General features: G+C 52.1%; 1 protein-coding gene and 1 pseudogene across 4 annotated transcripts; one reads left to right on the top strand and one right to left on the bottom strand.

The window, feature by feature from the left end:
- Positions 1-17: 17 nt before the first annotated feature.
- Positions 18-16,921, top strand: Tbc1d13 (TBC1 domain family member 13). 4 transcript variants are annotated; one of them, XR_001578992.3, is made up of 12 exons: positions 18-194; positions 1,088-1,161; positions 2,876-2,916; positions 3,458-3,519; positions 3,616-3,715; positions 5,917-5,999; positions 7,773-7,932; positions 12,259-12,469; positions 12,963-13,126; positions 15,361-15,549; positions 15,700-15,757; positions 16,530-16,921. XR_001578992.3 is itself a non-coding variant. In XM_006983401.4 (12 exons), exons 1-12 carry the CDS (start codon positions 172-174, stop codon positions 16,593-16,595), a joined length of 1,203 nt encoding a protein of 400 aa, XP_006983463.2. In that variant the 5' UTR covers positions 21-171; the 3' UTR covers positions 16,596-16,921. The 4 variants fall into 4 exon arrangements, 3 of the variants coding, with proteins under 3 accessions (XP_006983463.2, XP_042130917.2, XP_076425131.1); XM_006983401.4 differs by having other exon boundaries at positions 21-194; positions 15,389-15,549; XM_042274983.2 differs by lacking the exon at positions 2,876-2,916 and having other exon boundaries at positions 30-194; positions 15,389-15,549.
- On the bottom strand, positions 9,118-9,342 carry LOC102911937 (reactive oxygen species modulator 1 pseudogene; annotated as a pseudogene).
- Positions 16,922-21,008: the final 4,087 nt, after the last annotated feature.

Below are 21,008 nucleotides of genomic sequence, written 5' to 3'. Positions count from 1 at the left end.
TGATCCCGGGGCGGAACCAGCGCGGCCGGCCTCCTCCGGAACGTGCACGCTCTCGCTTTTGCTTCCCGCCGGAGGCTTTTGCGGGGCTCCCCGGGTCCCCGGAGGGGGAAGGGGGGGCAGTGGCGGCAGCTGGGGCTGCAGAAGCAGCCCGGGGGTCCGGAAGTCAACACCATGTCGAGTCTGCACAAGAGCCGGTAAGGAGGAGACCCGAGGGCAGGACCGAGCCTGGACCGCTCCGGCCGGGCCGCGCCTTCTCCCCGGCGGAGCTGCTCAGCGCATGTGCGGCCAAGAATAGCCCCCACCCCCGGCGGAGGGTCCCCAGCACCCACTTCACAACATCATTGCCTGGGGGGCGGGAGGTGGGGGGGGGAGAAGCAGAGATGCTTCTCTACGTTGCTGTCACCTCTCTCTCTCTCTCTCTCTCTCTGGACCCCTTACCCTGGTGTCCCCCTCGTTCAGACCTATTACCCTCCCCACTTCCTGGCTCCAGGCTCCTCTTTTCCTCCCCCGAAATACTCCTGTTCCTGTGCTCCTTGCTTATGAGAAACACGAGAGAGAACCCGAGGTCTCCAGTCTGGCCTCTTAATTCCCCCTCCCCGCCAAGGCTACATCTTGCCGCGTCGGCTAAATTTTGCTCACTCCAGGACTAATTTTTAGCCTTTTGTCCTTGCCTGAGGGCAGGCCCAAGAAGTCTGTGCCCCCTCCCCCTTCCCCAGCCAAGAGCTGTGGGAGTGGTGGGGAGACTGTTCAGGTCCGTTGTCTGTGGATCAAATTACTCCTGGTTGCGAAGCTTGCTTGTGTGAGTTCAGGTAGCGGTGTGCTGTGGGCTGGCCTTGCCCACAGCAAATGCCCAGGAAATGCCAGCTCACTAACAGTGACTTGGTGTTAAGGTCTCATTTCAAACCGTTTGACTAGAACACCCCTCCCACCCCCTGCTCTTCGTTGGCATTGCGGACTTTAGAGGAAGAAACTTGTCTTGCCCACTTCCCTAAGCTAGGAGTTGGAGACTGTTGAGGTCAGGGATCTGTGGGCTGCAAGATTGGTCATTAAGCCTGTTCCCTTGGGGTTTCCTCTTCTGCCCTTGAAGGATTGCAGATTTCCAGGATGTCCTGAAGGAGCCCTCCATTGTGTTGGAAAAGCTTCGAGAACTCAGCTTTAGTGGTAAGGCACAATTTTCCTTCCAGGTTCCCTGGAATAGCAGGGCTAAGAGGGAGGGAGAAGCATCAAGACGATACCCAAGGAGGCCAGGCTGATTTCATAGAGCTGCTTGGATGCTGTAGGAGTGGTAACCACCCTTCGGCCCCAGATTGCCTGAAGTAGCCTGAAGATTGAAATGGGGTTGACCTTTTGAGCCTAGGAGAGGCACTTGTCATTTCTCAGCTAGTTTCCTGAGTTTCAGAAGTTGCAGGGTGGTTCCCAGTTCCTCTGCCTGGATCAGAGCTGAGCGTGACCTTTGGTTAATGCTAAAACTCAAGCCTTAGAACACCAGCTTTAAGGAGTTGAACATCAGCCATGTTTGACTTTGCCCTTCTCACATGGTTAATGTTCCAGCACAGAGATAGCTGGCTGGCTCTTTACCCTGTCTGTAAAAACACCCCAAGGTGTTTGAATAGCTCCTTGTGGCACTGCTCTGCCCCGTAACTTGGCCAGGAAGGAGTTCACATTGCCTGGGTCATGCAGATTCTGAGGTAGGGGCATTGGCTCAGGGACGCCATCGTCAGAGCTGTTCTTGGGAGGTTCCTGGCGGCATTGCAGAAGTTGACCTTCCCATTCTGGAGTGCTGTGGAGGCCCCAGAGGGGAGGCCGTCTGTGGTGATCGCACAGAGCTTGTGTTGCTCATTACACCTGTGTCCTAATCCTCGGTTCTGTCTACAGATAAGTTCCTTCATCTGTAAGTGAGGATGAGGGAGCTAATCTTTTATACTTACTGGAACTAAAATGGGAATTAAGTGAAATCATGGCTGTCTGGCACAGAGCTCTTAACCTGACAGTCTGGTTTGAATTTCACAAATGTGGAATGACATTTGTGTTCTGTGTCCTGTGCTAGGCAAGGAGCATCCACAAACATGCTTCTTGTCTGTCTGAGGCCTCTCCATCTGTGGGAGTTGCACACATTAAGTTCATGCTCAAGGTTTTAGATCATGCTGGTTGTGATGGGTGTTATAGACAGCCACAGAGCCATTGTGTGCGAGCAGAGATGCTCATGCCCAGCGTGGTGGCGCACACCTTTAATCCCAGAACAGGAGGCAGAGGCAGGTGGATCTATGTGAGTTCAAGGCCAGCCTGGTCTACAGAGTGAGTTCCCGCACAGCCAGAGCTACATCGTGAGACCCTGTCTCAAAAAGTAAAATAGAAACTAGAGAGCCTGAGGCTGGGCGTATCATTCGGTTCATAGAGTGTTTGCCTAGCATGAACAGAGCCCCACTTTTGATTCTCAGCACCCTGTAAACTAGACATGGTGGCTAAATCCACCTATAAATTCTGCCACTCAGGAGGAGGAGGCAGGAGGAACAGCAGTTCCTCTTTGGCTCCATAGTCAATTTGAGGCCAACCTGGGCTACATGAGCCTCTGTTTCTTCCCCGAAAAGAAGAGCCTGGCTTTGAGAAGAGTTGGTAGTGACAATGACCTTTTTGAAGAAGAAAATATCAAAGATGAGAAGGTTCAAAGAACATTGCAGACAGATGAGGTTCTGTCTGGGGGACAGGGCTGTAGACAGAAATTAGAGTTAGCATCCAATTTAGACATTTCTTTGGTCGGGAATGGGTCCCGAAGTGCTTCCTGCCTGCTCCACTCCCTGCCAACTGGCTCCAAGGTGTAGGGCTGGGGGGTTCCTGAACTCTGGCTTTGGGTGACCTTTGCCTGCTGTGTCCACAGGCATCCCCTGTGAGGGCGGACTGCGGTGCCTCTGCTGGAAGGTGGGTGTGCCTGGGGTGGGGCTTCTTGGTTTTGGGGTGCCCTGGGTCTTGCATGGACCTCCTCCCGGCCCCTCCTCTCTGTTCCTCTCCTTGCTTGTCTGAGGATGTCTTTCTGGAAGTTGTGGGGTTTTGTGTTCTCTTGGTATCCTCTCCAGGACTCCTTTGGGGATGGAACACTTCATAATGCCAGCAAAGATTTCCACTTCCCGGTGCCTGTGCGCATTGGAAGTGATGCTGATTGGGACAAAACAGAGGCTAGTTCCCCCTGAAGCCACTAGCTGAGGTGGCGGCAGCATCTGTTCCTGGTTACCAGCCCTTCAATGCCATGCTCTCTCCTCATTGGAAGAGTCTGTGAGGAAAGCGGAGGGACAGAGCTGGGGCTAGGAGGAGGGGGCCACTCTTCAGGCCGGAGCTCCTGGGCGCAGGCATCTCGCCTGTTCCTGGCTTCATGAATCCTTTCTTTTGAGGCCTGTGTGCCTCCACTGCTGTCTAGGACGGGGGCAGGGATGCTGCAAGAGCTGTACTGTTGTTCTCTGTGCAGATCCTCCTGAACTACCTCCCTTTGGAGAGAGCCTCGTGGACTTCCATCCTGGCCAAGCAGAGGTGAGACCTGCGGGTGGGGGGTTTTCGCCTCACACAGAGCCTGTCTTGCTTCCTGTGCGCGCTTCTCTGGACTCATCCTTCTCTTCACTCCTGCAGGGGGCTCTATTCTCAGTTCCTGAGAGAAATGATTATCCAGCCTGGCATTGCCAAGGCCAACATGGGTGTATCCAGGGAGGATGTGACCTTTGAGGACCATGTAAGTAAGATGGGCATCAGGGGATGAGTATGGACTTGGGGAGGGGAGAGGCTTGGACCAGGCAAGGGCCCCTTGCTGGAGGACGGGTGGGGCCTGGCCTGCATTCCCGCCAGGTCCTCGCCCTTCATCAGGTTTCCCAGCCCTTGGAAACGGTGGTGTCTCCCTGCTTATTCTAGGCACAAGTTAACCACAGGAGCCCTAGGCCCAGTTAGTAGCATAAGTGAGAACCATTGTCCCGAGGGTGCTGTGGGAGTCGTCCTGCACCAGGAGCTCTTTAGGCGTGGTCTCTGGAACCCACACCACAGTACTTTTGTTTTTAGTAGAAAGTTAATTAAGCTGAGTGGTGGTGGCACGCGCCTTTAATCCCAGCACTTGGAGGCAGTGAACTCTGTGAGTTCAAGGCCAGTCTGGTCTACAGATTGAGTTCCAGGACAGTCAGAGCTGTTACACAGAGAAACAAATCAAAAAACTAAAACCAAACAAAAAAAAAACAATAAAAGAATTTTTTAGCTTCATTTGTTTTATGTGTATGAGCAGCTTGCTTGTGTGTATGTGTGTGTGCACTACTGCACACATGAATCATCCCATGGAACTGGAGTTCGGATGGTTGTGAGCCACCATGTGGTGCTGGGAACTGAGGTCCTTTGTTACTGAGTAGTACATGCTCCACGCTGGGAGGATGCACGATTTTATTTCTAGCACTCAGGAAGCAGAGGCAGGGGATCTCTGAGTTCCAGGCCAGCCTGGTCTACATAGTGAGTTCCAGGACAGCGAGGCCTATATTAAGAGACCCTGTCTCCAAAAATCTAAATAAGTAAATAAAAGAGTATTACATGCTTTTAACCACTGGTCTATCTCTCTAGTCCCCCATTGTTTTCTTTTTAAGATAGAGTCTTGGAGCTCGAGAGATGACCTAGTGGTTAAGAGCACTGACTGCTCTTCCACAGGACCTGGGTTCAGTTCCCAGTACCCACATGGCAGCTCACAACTATCTGTAACTCCAGCTCCCGGGGATCCAACACCCTCACACAGACATACATGCAGGCAAAACACCAATGTACATGAAATAAAAGTGAATAAATAAATTAAAAAAAAACAACAAAAACCAAAAAAGACAGTCTTGCTGGGCGGTGGTGGTGGTGGTGGACATTCCTGTAATCCCAGCACTTAGGAAGCAGAGGCAGGTGCATCTCTGGAGGTTGTGGCCAGTGTGGTCTACATAGTTGAGTTCCAGGACAGCCAGGGCTACACAGAGAAACCCTGTCTCGAAAAAAAGATAGAGTCTTGTATATTTCATGCTGGCCTGGACTCAGTTTGTTGCCAAGAGTGACCCTGAACCTAAAAACATTTTTAAAAATTGATTATTAGTCTGTCTGTGGGTACCAGTGAGGGTTGATGTCATGGCGGATGCAGAGGTGAGAGGATCATTTGTGCTGGTTCCGGCCCCGCCCCACCTGTGTTGGGACTGAGCTTAGGTCATTGCTCGTGCAGCAAACACCTTTGCCCACTAAGGCTCAAAATGGATTTGTTTGTTTGTGTTTTTGAGGCAGGATCTTGCTATACAGCCTAGGCTTGTCTCAAACTTGGAATTTTCCTGCTTCAGCCCTCCCAAGATCTGGGATTTATCCCTGGCTAAATGTTCATTTATTTGCCTTTTGATGGGCTTGGAGGTTGAGCAGAGGATCTAAACGTGGTAGGCAATCAACTCTGCCGCTGCTGCACGTCTCTCCTCACCCTGGGTTCTTGAGGAAGGCACTAGGATTGTATAGTTGAAGAAAGCTGGGCAGAGGTAAGGCTGAAAGACATGCCTGTCCAAGGCCTGGAGAAAGTCCTGTTTTTCTCTTCCTATACTGAACTCCTTCATGTATACTTGACAGGGCAGGAAGTGTAGCTGGGCTGGCCCCAGACCCATCCTCCCAGATAGGAGTTGACTATCTAAAGCCCTGGTAGATAGTGAGATGACATTCATTCATTCACCCTTTGGACAGCGCTCAGTGAGTGATGGCCACATGCACACTTCTGGCTGGGCGCTGCCTAGAACACTGTCTGCCCTACAGAGCAGGCTGTAAGGCTCTCCCAGCTGTGTGGTGTGGAAGTGCCTCTGAGAACCTGGGAGGCTGGGTCTGTAGGCCTTTGGTAGGAGACCGCTGAGCCGCAGCCCTGCCTGGCCCTGCACACAGCATCTGCTTCTCTCTTCACAGCCGCTCAACCCAAACCCTGAGAGCAGGTGGAACACGTATTTTAAGGACAACGAGGTGCTGCTGCAGATTGACAAAGATGTCCGGTAAGAGGTTCCCATGGGCTTTCTGCTGCAGGGTGGCCTCGAGAGGGTCTGTACTTGCAGTGCGGTACCAAAGGGCACTGGAGCTGTATGTCTGCTTTCAGTGACAGCTTCACGCCTTGACCTTGGGCAGGCGACTCAGGCTCTCTGAACTTACCTGGAAGCAGAAGTGAGGCGGCTCAGGTTAAGGGCATGTGCAGTCTGGGTCTTCACATATAATTTGAATTGTTGGGCTGCCTTTAGCGTGCTACAGAGGCCTTTGAAATGCTCAGTTGCCTTTAGAGAAGGGTCCTGGGAGCTGATCCCCCTTCACTTGGAGCAGCCTGACTGAGAGTCCTCTCTGGCACCCACTCCTTGTTTAGACGGGAGAGTCGTGCACAGCAACTCCGTGGCATTCCCAAGGAATTCTGCCTGCAACAGCACAGGCCAGCTGCACCCATGTGAGGAGGGCTGGAGGTTTACCTGAGGAGACAGACACTCGACCTGTCAACACGTAGGCAATTGCGGAGGCTGCACTGTGAGGGAAGAGAAGCTGGTGCTCTGAGGGACTAGGGGCCTCCTTAGAGGTGACTCAGCATGAGACGCCAGGCGAGAGGAGGATGGGAGGCATGGGGCTGTGTGGAAGAGCCTCCTAGCCTGAGGAGCTGATGTAGGCGTGCCCCGAGGCTTGGGATAAAGTCTACAGGAAGATCCTTACACCCTGAGTGCTGCATCTATGCCCAGATCCCTTTCTAGGCGCCCTCTGGATGCCCGAATCGGGTGGCACAGTGGGCACTTGGTGCTTTCTTCTGAGACTGGCCCTGGAGCAGCCCTACCCGTGAGATGCTGTACTGGTCAGGTTTAGGTGACGAGTCTCGTCCTGCAGTAGTTTGGGGGAGCAGTTAGGGGCTCGGGCCCTCTCTCCCATTGTTGACAGCAGTCGCTTTTTCAGTGTTTCCAGAAGGCCAGCATGCAGTGTGCTGTGCCTGGGAGAAGTGCACGTGAATGCAGTGCCCTGTCATGCTCCAGAGGCCCCCTGCTTGCTGTTCTTTGAGCATCTCTTCATGTCAGCACATGTTCTGTTGTACTTAACCAAACCTTTCCTGTGGACAATGACCGTGTTTAATCCTTGTGCATATCCATGCATCTACAGACGGATGCATGTAAATGTATGTGTGTGTATAAAATGTTTTTGCTGGGGATTGAACTCAGGACTTGACTCCTTATAAATACCAGACATACTTATGTACATGTATATATAGTGCACGTTAGGCAGGTGTTCTACCACCAAGCGATAGCCTTAGCTCCTACACAAGTGCTTTTGACATGGAGAGGTGTTGTGGTTACGATAATTAGGCTTTATGACCATAAAGACACTTAAAAAACGTACACATATGCATATCTCTTCACAAACACATATGAAATGAACATGTATATGGATATGTAATTTCTACTGCCTTTTTAAAAACTGTTTGGGGGATTAAAATACTATTACTTTAGTTTTTGAAACAAAGTTTTATACTAGACAAGGCTTCTCAGGAGCTCACTTTGTAGCTGAAACTGGCCTTGAACTCAGGGCAATCCTCCTGCCTCAGGCCTTCCAAGTACTTGATTACAGGTGTGAGTCGTCATACCTGCTGAACTGTTATAATTACAAACAAGCAAACAGCTGGAGAGTAGCTCAGTGGTAGAGCATTGTCTAGCACGGACCTAGGTTAGTCCCAGCACTGTAAAATAAATCAATCCAGTAACTATCATTGTTATCAATCAATGATAACATTCTTTCCATTCCAATAGGAGGCTGTGCCCAGATATATCCTTCTTCCAAAGAGCCACTGAGTACCCCTGCCTCCTCATCCTGGACCCACAGAATGAGTTCGAGACCCTTCGTAAGCGGGTGGAACAGACAACATTGAAATCTCAGACGGTGGCCCGGAACCGGAGCGGGGTCACAAATGTAAGAGCCAGCTGGGGACCTGGGTCTTTTTCTTTGTAAGATTTATTTATTTTGTTCGAGTGTTTGCCTGCCTGTGCATATGTGCTCCATGTACATGTTTGGTGCCTATGGAGGTCAAGAAAAGGCATTGGATGCCCTGGAACTGGAGTCAGGAGTAATTGTGAGTGCTAGGAATTGAACTCTGGTCCTCTGCAAGAGCAAGTGCTCTTAACTGCTGAGCCTTCACTCCAGCCCCCGGGGGTCCTTTCTTTTTTAAAAGATTTATTTATTTATCTATTTATTTATTTATTTATGTATATGAGTGCTTTATTTGCATGTATGCCTGCACACCAGAAGAGGGCATCAGATCCCATTACAGATGGTTGAGAGCCACCATGTGGTTGTTGGGAATTGAACTCAGGACCTCTGGAAGAGCAGCCAGTGTTCCTAACCTCTGAGTCATCTCTCAGGCCCCTGGGGTCTTAACAGACTGTCCCCTGCATGTCTCCTTTGGTCCACTGGCCCCAGCGCACTGGGTGCTTGCTGAAGGTTGGTGCCAGGGCCTTTCTATTGTTCCAGCAGGGTATACTAGCTGCAGGGTGAGGGCGGCTCTCTCCTCGTGCTCAGGCTCTGCCTCAGGTGAAATGGAGATGGTTCTGAGAGAGAAGGCCCGGGTGTGAAGAGGGCAGTACTGGGGTGGCTAGCATCCCATCCAGGTCTGGATATCAGCTTCAGCTGACCTGTATGGCAGCCAGGGAAGGATGGAGAAGAAACAGCATTCCAAGTGTTGTGGGGAGCATGTGCCAAAGTCTTCATATGTGAGAGAATGCCAGTGCTCAGGAAATGGGTCAGGCTAGTGACTCTGCTGCAGAAGACAAGAGCCCACCCCAGTGGCCACTGTGTCCCCCTCCCACAGGCCATCTAGCGATGTTCCTGTGACCCACTGCAGGCAGGGATCACAAAGCCACTGGTCACTGCCATGTGTGCTACACACGTGCTGCCATGTCCTGAACACCCTGGAGGAAATCACCCAGCTGTTTCTCAGGCCCAGGGCTGAGAAACAGGTGGTCAGTTTTGGATTTGTGTTGACTGTTGATACTTATTTACCATATAAATGTGATTTTTTTTTTAAACTTTATTATTGTACAAGGGTCAAAATGGATAGGACAGTGTAGATGTAGCAGGCAAACACTGCCCTGATGAGCTTCATGTGCCCCTTCCGATGGCCATGAATGTGCCAAAGGTGCCGCCACTCTGCATCATGGTTTTCCCAATGCCGCCCATCAGCTCCCAACCCACATTCTAATCCCAAGGTAGGAGAAGGTGCCAAACAGCGCCCAGCCGCCATGCCCATGGCACAACAAAGCCCGTCTCTACCTGGTGGAAGCAGCTGGGCTGCGACTGCCTGCAGGGACCCAGGACCACTGGCATCCCATGCGCCGCTTCACGGTCTCACACCGAAAGTCTAATTTATCATTTGTATTGTGGAAAAATAAATGAAGGCCCCATGGCTAGAAGCCGTGAGACAGCAGGGCCAATGCTCCAGGTCCTAGAATAGCTGGTGGTGGGAGGTCAGGCAGGGCCTCTCTCCCGAGGGCTGGGGGCTCGTGGGGTATTCTGAGCAGGCAGCAACTTTTGGTTCAGGTGTCCTTGGCCATGGAAGGGATATCAGAAGAGATGGCCGCATTTGTCTAGGCCAGAATTTGCTGTCTGGTTAGAGCAGGGACGGATCTGGGACACAGAAAGGGGTAAGCTCTGAGGGTTGTTGAGCTCCAGAGTCTGGCCGACCCCACCACGATGGCAGCTGCCTTGTCCAGAAACGGTGTATGACCTCATTTCTCCGTTTGGACCCACTGCTTTGGGACCTGTAGTGAGTAGTGACTTGTTCCCACGTGTCACTGGCTTTCATATCGGCGGGAAAGCCCTCCTGTGCAGCCTCCCCAGCAGGGAATGGAGGATTGTACAAATTTATTTTCCCAGCGTTGCTAACTAGTCAAGATGCTGATGGGACAGTGAGGATGGGGCAGTGAGGACAGATGCTGCCACTCCTGGTCCCGTGTACCTGCCTGGGGTTAGTGTCAGCATTTAGGCATCTGTACTGGCCTGCCCTTAGGGTCCTGACAGGGTATATCCTCAGCTGTAGCCACTAAGAGCACCCACTGTGTGCATTTCCTGTTCCCTTACAAAAGGAAGGCTTTGCCTGTCTTCTCCTCTCCCCCTCCCCCCTTCACCGTCTCTGCCCTTTCTCTCTCCTCCCCTCAATAAACCTCCCATGTGGGCCCTGTGGTGACTCTTTCGGGCCAGTTTTAAAATACAACAGTTAGGGTCCACCAGAGTTGTTGGGCATAGCCCAGGCTTGGTGAAGGAACCATGGCTCGGTTTTTGTGCCTCCCTCTTGGCGTGGACGCTGATTGCCTGGACGAAGGCCCAACCTTGTTAATCCTTTCCCTATAGTATTGTCTATGCGGGTCATGCTGTACCCATTTTACCTTTGGATCTCATCCTGAAGCTCCACCCCTAGGCTTCTGGACCTGTAGTGGGGTCAGTTAAGTCAATCTCCTGTGTGACTCTGGGCATGATCGCTCCTGGCCTGCCTGCCTGGCTGAGGAACAGTTAGAGGAAATGATGTCATGGAAAGCAGGTTCTTGGAAAGCTGGAAGCACTTCTTGGGAGAAAGCCTGTTCCAGCAGCTTGGCACACAGGCTCTGGGCTAGCCAGTCCAGGTTCAAGTCTGTGTGGGCCTGTTTCCTCGTCTTGAACTCTTTAGAGGTGGTACTGTGGCTCAAAGCCTGGAATCTGAGGCAGGAGGATCAGCTCCAGGCCATCCTCAGCTAGATGATGAGTTGGAAGTCCAGTCTGAACCATGTTAAGTTCTGTTGAAAACAGAAAGAGGCCTTGAGAGAAGATGGAGGAGTATGGTCTGCTCCTGGGCTGCGTGTGCTTCTGTCATATACGTGTATGACAGGTATGTAGAGATAGCCTGGGCTCCCTGGACTCCTAAGACAGCCTTGTACAGCTCTGCACCCACTGCTGGAACAGGCTGATCCCCTAAATTTCCTGAGGTTCAGCAGAGCCGCTGATGTTGTGGACCCTTTTTCTTGTTGTGAACTGGTTTTATGCAGTCCAGGTTGGCCTAGAACTCTGTATGTAGCTGAGGCTGGCATCGAACCCCTCATCCTCCCGACTCCACCTGCAAGTGCTGGGATTTACAGGCCTGCACCACCACATGCAGCCAAGTCTTTATTTTCAGCTGAAGTATACATACTTAAAAATGCACACATGGGCTAGAGAGATGGCTTAGAGGTTAAAGAGCATTGACTGTTCTTCTGGAGGTCCTGAGTTCAATTCCCAGCACCCACATGGTGGCTCACAACCGTCCATAATGAGATCTGATGCCCTCTTCTGGCCTGCAGGTATACATGCAGGCAGAACACTGTATACATAGTAAATGAATACATCTTTTTTTTTTTAATGCACATATTTTATGTATATAGCTAGATTTGTTTTTCTTTTTTTTTAAACAATTTTTTTTTAAGATTTATTTATTTATGGCCGGGTGGTGGTGGTGCACGCCTTTAATTCCAGCACTTGGGAGGCAGAACCTGGCAGATCTCTGTGAGTTTGAGGCCAGCCTGGTCTCCAGAGCGAGATCTAGGACAGGAACCAAAACTACACAGAGAAACCCTGTCTTGAAAAAATTAAAAAAAAAAAAAAAAAAAAAAAAAGATTGATTTATTTGTTATGTATACAGTGTTCTGCTTGCAGGCCAGAATAGGGCACCAGATCTCATTACAGACAGTTGTGAGCCACCATGTGGTTGCTGGGAATTGAACCCAGGTCCTTTGGAAGACCAGCAGTGCTCTTAACTTCTGAGCCATCTCTCCAGCCCCAGATTTGTTTTTCTAATGGATGCACCTGTATCACCACCAGTCAAGATGAAGATTTCTCACTGTGCAGGAGACCCTTTCCCTCTCCCCGTCAGTTCCTTTACCACAGAATTTACCTTTGTTTTGTTGTGTTTGGTTGGTTTGCTTTGTTTCCTTTGTTTGTTTTTGTTTTTAAAGACAGGGGCTCACTCTGTAGCCCAGGCTGGCCTCGAACTCACAGAGATCCGCCTGCCTCTGCCTCTGAGTGCTGTGATTAAAGACTTGTGCCACCGCCGCCGCCCTGCTGTGACCTGTCTTTAACCTAGTCGACACTTCAGTGTCTTCCTGCAGCCTCCACCTGCCTCTTCTTGTGGCTGACCGGCTCCTCCAGGCCCTGTCTTGCCCAGAAGCTAGGACGTTAAGTCGAGTTGGCCTTCATGGGAACATCTGACCCGCTAACGGGCTCTCCTCTTCTCCCCAGATGAGCTCCCCACACAAGAGCAGCACCCCGCCGGCGCTGAACGAGTACGAGGTTCTGCCCAATGGCTGTGAAGCCCACTGGGAGGTGGTCGAGCGGATCCTGTTCATCTATGCCAAGCTCAACCCTGGCATCGCTTACGTGCAGGGCATGAATGAGATCGTGGGCCCCCTCTACTATACTTTTGCCACCGACCCCAACAGCGAGTGGAAAGGTAGGCAGGCTCTTAGCCTCCTGAATCTCCCAGGGCTGCCTCCCTAGGGAAAGAGAATGGGACTAGCCAGACCGATGGGCCGCATGGGGCTCCGGAGCCTCATCTGTTTTCAGATGCCTGTGCTCATGTCAGAGCAGGTGCTGGCCTGGGGTGTACCTAAGACCCTTTCCAGCTCTGCCTTCTAGAATGCTGCTGTTCACTGATCTGTTGGTACTTGTAACTTCCTGTAGAATAGATGGTCACAAGCAGCTGAACGATGTGACCCATGGGCATAGTGTATGATAAACTGCCGAGTGGACGTGGGCCTAGAAGGTGAGGCAGAAGTGGTAGTACCCTTAGAGGTGGACAGGGGCCAAGGTGAGGGACCCATTCCAGCCTCCACAGGTGCAGCGGGGTGACACATAGAAGTGGGGTGTATGTCCAGGGTGCGAGGTGAGGAGGGATTGAAGAACACCTTTCCCTGTGGCCACCCACACCTCACTGTCTGTCCCAGAGCACGCTGAAGCCGACACCTTTTTCTGCTTCACCAACCTCATGGCTGAGATCCGGGACAACTTCATCAAGAGCCTGGATGACTCCCAGTGCGGCATCACCTACAAGATGGAAAAGGTGTACTCCACCTTGAAGGACAAGGATGTAGAACTCTACCTGAAACTGGTGAGGACCAGACCCACAGGCAGGACCCATTGACAGGGCACGCGGGTAGGGCACAGGCCGGGCACACAGCTGCCTAAGTCTGGGGGCTGGAAGTGGCTGCAGTTGAGAACACGGGGCATTTACTGGGGACACGGGCCCAGTGCCAGGGGATGCTGACCCACGTGCTGAGGCAGGCCTGGGAGCCTGGCAGCTGAGCATAGAAGCCCAGGAGGCTGGGAGCGGGTGGAAAGTTCAGAGTGGTGCTTGTAGGCTTGAATATGGTGGCACACGCCTTTAGTCCCAGCACTCGGGAGGCAAAGCCAGGCGGATCTCTGTGAGTTCGAGGCCAGCCTGGTCTACAGAGCAAGATCCAGGAAAGGCGCAAAGCTACACCGAGAAACCCTATCTCGGAAGGAAAAAAAAAAAAAAAAAAAAAAAAAAAACAAGGAAGAAGATACAGGTGTTTAGCACCAAGCCCGCCACCTTAGTTCAGTCCCTGGGCCCACATGGTAGAAGGAGAGCCGACTCCTGCAAGCTGTCCTTTACTCTGCATCCCTCCCTCCAAGAAATACACTCAAACTGTAACACGCTTGTGTATTTCATAAAATAGTTCAGTTTAAGCTAGACAGGGAGGGAGACACATCCTAGGGTACGGTTCAAGCCAGCCTGACCTACATAGTGAGTTTAAGACCAGTTTATATGGAAACCTACCTTAAGAAAAAATTAAGGAGCCAGATGGTAGTGGTACAAAATCCCACAGGGAGGCAGAGGCAGGCAGATCTCTGAGTTTGAAGCCAGCCTGGTCTACAAAGTGAGTTCCAGGACAGCCAGAGCTGTTATACAGAGAAACCCTGTCTCCAAAACAAGCAAAACGAAACAAACCTAAAAAAAATTTAAAAAGACACATTTTTACATGTAAATGTTGCAAGTGTTGTGGGATAGGGATGTGGCTCCGTTGATGGAGTGCTTGCCTAGCATGCATGAAGCCCTGGGCTCCACTGGGTTCCGTTCTCAGTGCTGTATTAGCCAGCCACAGTGGTACATGCCTGTAATCTCAACTCTCAGAGGTGGAAGCCAGGGATATCAGGAGTTTAAGGTCATACCTGGCTTCATGGTGACTTTGACCCCAACCTTGGCTGTACATAAAAAAAAAACATTTTTTTAAAAAAAAAAATGAAGCCAGGCATGGTGGCACACACATTTAATCCCAGCACTCAGGAGACAGAGGCAGACAGATCTTTGTGAGTTCAAGACCACCTTGGTCTCAAGTTCCAGGATAGCCAGGGCTGTTACACAGAGAAACCCTGTCTCAAAAAACAAAACAAAACAAAACAAAACCATAAACAATGAATAGGAACAACAACAACAACAAAAAGCCAATACTCAGGAAGCAGAGGCAAGCAGATTTCTGTGAGTTTGAAGCTAGCCTGATCTGCACAGTGGGTTCAAGACCAGCCAGGGCTATATGATGAGACTCTGTCTAAAAAACAAGTTTATAAAATGTTTTGTGGAAAAAAAAAATATGGACACATATACTTTTTTTTAATATACTTTTTTTTTTTTAGAGATTTATTTATTTATTATGTATACAACATTCTGCCTCCGTGTATGCTTGCACGCTAGAAGATCTCATCATTACAGATGACTGTGAACCACCATGTGGGTTCTGGGAATTGAACTCAGGACCTCTGGAAGAGCAGCCAGTGCTCTTAACCTCTCTCTCCAGCCCCTTTAATATTCTTATTTTATTTTATTTTGGTTTTTTGAGACAGGGTTTGTCTGTTTAGTCCTGGCTGTCCTGGAACTTACTTTGTAGACCAGGCTGGCCTCAAACTCAAGAGATCTGCCTGCCTCTGCCTCCCCAGCATGGGGACTAAAGGCACACACCACCATGCCTGTCTTGAAGCATTCATTTTTAAATGAGTACGGATGCTATTTTTGCTGTGTGGTGCACGCTGTTTCTGTTAATACCCTCTGTGGCTCACCAAAGTGCTCCTCTCCTGGGGATTCCTGTTCTGTGAGGTGGTTTCATGGGTTATGGAAGCTGAGCACAGGTACTGTGCCGGGTGCTGGTCCTTGTGCATGTGGTGAGCCATCGTTTCCAAATCTGAAGGGCTTCTAGTGTGTCTTGAAGAAATTGAAAGGTACGGCAATGTTGGGTGGGCCAGCAGCAGCCGCCCCTTCAGTGGGCGGAGACTGCGCCCCTCCGAGGGCCCTAGCGGGGCTTGCTCCTAGGCTCTGTTTTCTTTGTGCAGCTGACCCCGATCCCTGCTGTCTCCCCAGCAAGAGCAGAACATCAAGCCCCAGTTCTTCGCCTTCCGCTGGCTGACGCTGCTGCTGTCGCAGGAGTTCTTGCTGCCCGACGTCATCCGCATCTGGGACTCCCTCTTCGCCGACGACAACCGCTTTGACTTCCTCCTCCTGGTCTGCTGTGCCATGCTCATGTGAGTGGGGCCATGGTTTGCCCTGTCTGTAAGGAAAGCTGACCAGGTATCAGCAAGCGGGACTTGCTGAGGGAGAGGGAGCAAGTGGAGCGCTGCCGGCCTGCTCCTGGGACAGCCAGGCCGCAGCTGTGGCTGCTTGTTTCCTTGCAGACTGATCCGGGAGCAGCTGCTGGAGGGGGATTTCACCGTCAACATGCGGCTTCTGCAGGTAATGGGCACTGGAGGGGAAGCCAGCCTCGGCCACAGGGCAGACACTTTCCACCCTCTACCCTGCAGCAGCCACTGTGGCAGGCTGGCCCAGAAACAGGAGCATGTATTGTGGGTTCAGGGTTCAGACTGCTGGACCACATCTGGTTTGGATCTGAGTTGAATCCTGGTCTTCACAGGCCTTGAGTAGTGCACGTCCTTGCCCTCCAGGACTCTGGACGACAAGATGAAGGTAGTGGATGTTGCTGATGATGCTCAGGCAGGGAGGTGTGTGTCAGGAGGGTCTGACAGCCAGCCTGAGGTTCACGTGTGTTCTGTTCTGCTTGTCATGTGACTTGAGCCAAGTGACATTTTCTAGGCCTCAGTGTCTTCACCAACTCCTGGCTTAGAGTTGGTTTTCAGACACCTCACTAGCTAGGTCTGTAAGATGGATGTAATCACAGCATCCCTTCTTGGGGCTCCTCAGGGGCTACACTGCCCGAAGCAGCTCCAGCCTCTGCATGGGTGTGGCTCCAGGTTCTGTGTCAGGAAATGGGAGGGCTGAGGCCTTGGGCACCCCTGTTCTAAGACAGGCTGTGAGACCCTTTGGACCTCGGGAGTTGTGACCTCAGTGACATGCAGTGTTTGGGGCGGGATACTCGGGGTGTCCGGTATACATGGTCCCTGCCCCGGTGCCATACCATGGTGCCATCTGTGTGGGCAGGCGGTGGGTGTGTTGAATGGAACCCAGTGCGGCTGCTCCAAGAGCACATTGTGATCTTCTTGGTGTCCAGGATTACCCCATCACAGACGTCTGCCAGATCCTACAGAAAGCCAAGGAACTCCAAGACTCGAAGTAACCTGGTAGCAGGAGGCCTGGGCTTGGAAGAGCATCCACCTGCGATCTACACCCTGGTTTGTGGGACCCAGAGCAGCCAGTGGGAAAGGCAGCCTGAGGGCAAGCTGCAGGCTTGGCCAGCTCCAGGTCTTCCCACCCTGGTTCCCATGGTCCAGGCTCCTCCTCCTGGAGCACACTGTGCTGTGCTCCTTCCCAGTGCTCGGCCCTGCCGCCCTCCCTGCACTTCAGCCCTGAGACCCCCTGCCCAGGCTGCCGAGCAGGGCTGGAGCTCTGAGACCCCCGGCCCAGGCTGCCGAGCAGGGCTGGAGCCCTGAGACACCCCCCCCCCCCCCCCCCCCCCCCCGCCCAGGCTGCCGGGCAGGGCTGGAGACCTGAGACCCCCTGTCCAGGCTGCCGAGCAGGGCTGGGGCCCTGAGACCCCCCGCCCAGGCTGCCGAGCAGGGCTGGAGCCCTGAGACCCCCCGCCCAGGCTGCCGAGCAGGGCTGGAGCCCTGAGACCCCCGCCCAGGCTGCCGAGCAGGGCTGGAGTTCCTGAACTGGTTTCCTGGGGCTGGGGCATTTGGAGCACAGGAGGCTGGCATGGGCCCTGCCAGCCTCTGCCAGTAGCTCCATGTCCTCTGTGCTTTCTTCCTCCCCTGACCTGGTCAGGGGGGTAACTGGCGATGGCCAGAAACCGTTTCTGAGTGTTGGTGCTCAAGCTGCTTGGGGAAGTGAGCCCAGAAGAGCTGCGTGACTGCCAGTTCTCGGTCCACCTTTTGTCTCTTGTGCCTGGTGTGTTTGCTCATGGCCCCAGGTGTCTCTGCTTGTGTGTGTGTGTACGTGTGTGTTCACACGTGCCCTGGACGTGGAGGGAGGGTATGGTGGAGTCCCTCTAAGGTCCTGCTTCCTCTTTTCTGTGTCTCCTACCTCTACCTGCCTCCCTCTTCCTTTGCCAGAGGTGTGTGTGACTCCTGTTCCTCCCCCTCCATTTCTGCTTACCCTTCTCTTGGGGTGCCTTACCCCAAACCTCTTCCTCTCTCCTCTCTGCTTCCTGAAGCCAGCAGTCAGAAGGAGGAGTGTGGCTTAGTAAGACCCCTGAAGGCCAGCCTTGGCTTGGGCATTCTGTTCCCATCCCCAGCCCAAGGTTTCAAGGTCCCCTAGTCAGAGGACCCCACAGTGGCTCGTGAGAGAGCCCTGGCCTGTCCGCTCGTGGAAACCACGTGCTGCTGACGATGGTGGGCTGTGAGACTTTAAGTCTCTTGCCCATCTTCTGCCTCTGTGTGGAGAGAGGAGGGAGGAGGAGAGTCATTTCAGGGCCTCCTGGAGACATCATCACCTCAGAGGTCAAGGATGTCCCAGCTGTGCCGTGCCTGGGGGCGGAGCCTAAGCAGAGCTGTCATCCCCGTGGCTTCCATGTTCCCACCAAGGGTGTGCCAGTCTCATCAAGGGCAAGGGGACCAAAGATGCCTCTGTGTGTCCAGGAGAGCTGCATCTGTCCTCTCCTCCTACGGGGCTGTGGAGGTGTTAGGCTGTCCCCCAGCTCGGGGCCAGTGTGCCCCTAGCCGCTCCCTGTTCAGCAAGTAGACTTTTTCTGACCTTGCCCCTTCCCTCCTTTTATGTGGAGGCCAGGTTGTTTGGGTCCCGAAGGTAGGTGGACCGAAAGAGTCCTCACCGTCTGATTGGCCCCAGGAACTGCAGCAGCCACCTGAAGCCCTCCTGAGCCCAGTGGGGAGGTCTTGCTGCCTTCCCAGGCCGCACTCCAGGGAGTGTGCAGTGAGCGTTCTCGGTGCCGCTGGGACTCTGTGCTTGCCTTTTTCCTGTTTTGCTACCTTCTCCCCCAACACAATATTTGGGTTTTTTTTTTTAACTATTTATTTAGACACAGGCTATTTATTGCAGATTGGCAAGTGACTTGAGGCTGTGGGTGGCTGGTGGTGGCTGGGATGGTAGAGTTGGAGGCATGGATTGTCTTAATTTCCCAAGGTTAACTCTGACATCCTCTCCCATCCCTGGCTGGGAGGGCTGCCAGCTCTACACTAGAACTGTGTGAGAAGGTCAGAGCTGGTACATTTGCTGTACTCAGAGATACAGGACACATACACTTCCAGCCTCTGGCCGTCCCCTCATCTAGGACCTGTCACTGGCAATTCAGCCCCAGCGTTGACCTCTTCATTGTCTGAAGCCAGCGGACACTGCCTGGGACACCCAGGGTACCCCTTTTGTCTCTCCCTCCTCCCTCCCTCTCTCCCTCATCTCCTTGCCTCTCTTCCTTCCTGGGACCATGCTACTGGAATCACTGCATCCGATTGGTTTCTGTGGGAGACCTGCATCCTGTGCCCACTGCTTGGTCCTTGGGATGAAGGCCAAGGACACACAGACTCTTCTTGAGTAGGGTGGCTCCCCCGTTGGGTGCTGCCCGAGGAAAGGACTTGTCCTCTGAGGACCTGCAGATTCCCCCCGGGAGCGGCCCCCAGGAGCTCCGCAGGTCCCCCTGAGGGTCAGGACGGCAATGGCTTTTGTGTTGGCATCCGTTCCGAGTCAGTGCTGTTAATGAGTTGTCTTTAATAAACTGTGTGCTCTTTATCATGTGGATTGGTCCTTCGATGGCCCGATGTGAGACTTTGGAGCAAGGGCAAAGTCAGAGTCTCTTCTACTGGTCTAAGAAAGACCAGGAAGTGCTTTCCAGAGTGCTGCCTCTTCCAGTTCAGCTGCCACTCAGCAGGAGATGGGTGGCCTTAGGAAGGAGGGCTCTACCAGTATTCATTATTCATTAAGTTGTAGTTGTGTGTGTCCTGTGGGTTAAGAAGTCTCGCTGCAGTCAGTCCCATCATGTGGGTCCCAGAAATCAAACCCAGGCCACCAGGCCTGGTGGCAGGCAGATACCTTTACCCACAGAACCATCTCACCTGTTTCTGGCAGTGCACTGTTCTTTAGGTTAGTTAAGACTTAGTTTTAGAGACAAGAGTTTTGCTATGTAGTCCAGGCTAGCCTCAAGCCCTGTTCATCCTCTTTTAGTGTCTGAGGCAGGGGCCTCTGCCTCCTGAGTGTTGGCATTAAAGGCGTGTGCCAGCACACCTGGCTCAATCAGGAGTGTTTCATATGCTAACTGTAAACTCGGAAAATAATAAAATGTTACTCGCAATACCTAAGAGAAATTAAAGTTCTTATGAATTTTGTGCTGTTCATAGAGCCCAGGCCTTCACGCACATCAAGCAAGCATTGGATCTCTGGGCCAGAACCACAGCCCCATGAATACTGAGCGTTGTAAAGCCTTGGAAGAAGTTGATGGAGGTGCAGAAAAAAAGAGGGTACTTACTCTGCATTCCCAGGCTGGAAGAACTTCTCTCCATTCCCAGTATCTAGAACTCTGCAAAGGGAACAGGTGGGTTCTAGGTGTATATAGTTGAATGAATGAATCTTTTCCAGCTGGTGAGAAAATGAAAATTCCTTCTCCAGCTTAAACAACTCCCGGCTAAATAAGCCCAAGACTGGGAGTGTGGTACGAAGGTGGTGATTTGGGATGGTGGGTGGAACGGTTCCAGCTCACCTAAATTTAATAGTAAATGAGCTGGGGATCCGGGAGTCTGGTGCACTAACTCAAGCCCAGCTCTGGGTAAATGTGGTCCCCATCAAAATTCCAGTGTGGCCACGTGTGGTGGCACAGACCTGTGGTCTCAGCACTCCACAGAGGATCCTGGGGAATCTGAGACCTGCCTGTGTAGTTCCAGTTTTCCTTGCCAGAAACAAAATTGCTATGGCATGGAAGTGTAGCTCAGTGGAGAGTATCTGCTTTGCTTGCCTGAGCCTGCACACACACACACATACACACACACACACACACACACACACACACACACACACACACACACAGAGTCATTTTTCACAGAAAAAGGAAAGAATCTGAAACTGTGTTAGGGAACCATAAAAGATCCTAAGTACCTGACATAATTGTGAGCAAAAGGACAAAGCTGGAGGCCACGTGACTTTAAAATCCTAGTTTATGGTAATCAAAACAGCACGATGTGGACAGAAATAGATGACATCGAGTTTATTCCCAGCACTCGGGAGGCAGAGGCAGGTGGATCTCTGTGAGCTCAAGGCCAGCCTGGTCTACAGAGCAAGTTCCAGGACAGCCAGAGCTGCTACACAGAGAAACCCTGTCTTGAAAAACCAAAAAAAAAAAAAAAAGACATCAACCTTTTAAACTTTTATGTGTATGCGTGCTTGCCTGCTGTATGTGCCCATGGAGGCTAGAAGAGGGCACCAGACTCCCCAAACTGGAGTTACACATGGTTGTGGGCCACCTTGTGGGTGCTGGGAACTGAACCCAGGTCCTTTGCAAGAACAGCCAGTGCTCTTAACTTCTGAGCCATCTCTGCAGCCCCTGTAATCAATTAATTGCCTTTTGACAACGGAGCCAGGAACACAATGGAGA

Source organism: Peromyscus maniculatus, chromosome 4 (assembly GCF_049852395.1).
Source record: "Peromyscus maniculatus bairdii isolate BWxNUB_F1_BW_parent chromosome 4, HU_Pman_BW_mat_3.1, whole genome shotgun sequence".
NCBI classification, from domain to species: Eukaryota; Metazoa; Chordata; class Mammalia; order Rodentia; family Cricetidae; genus Peromyscus; species Peromyscus maniculatus.
The sequence above is the reverse complement of the archived record's forward strand: the minus strand, read 5'-3'. Positions and strand labels throughout refer to the sequence as shown.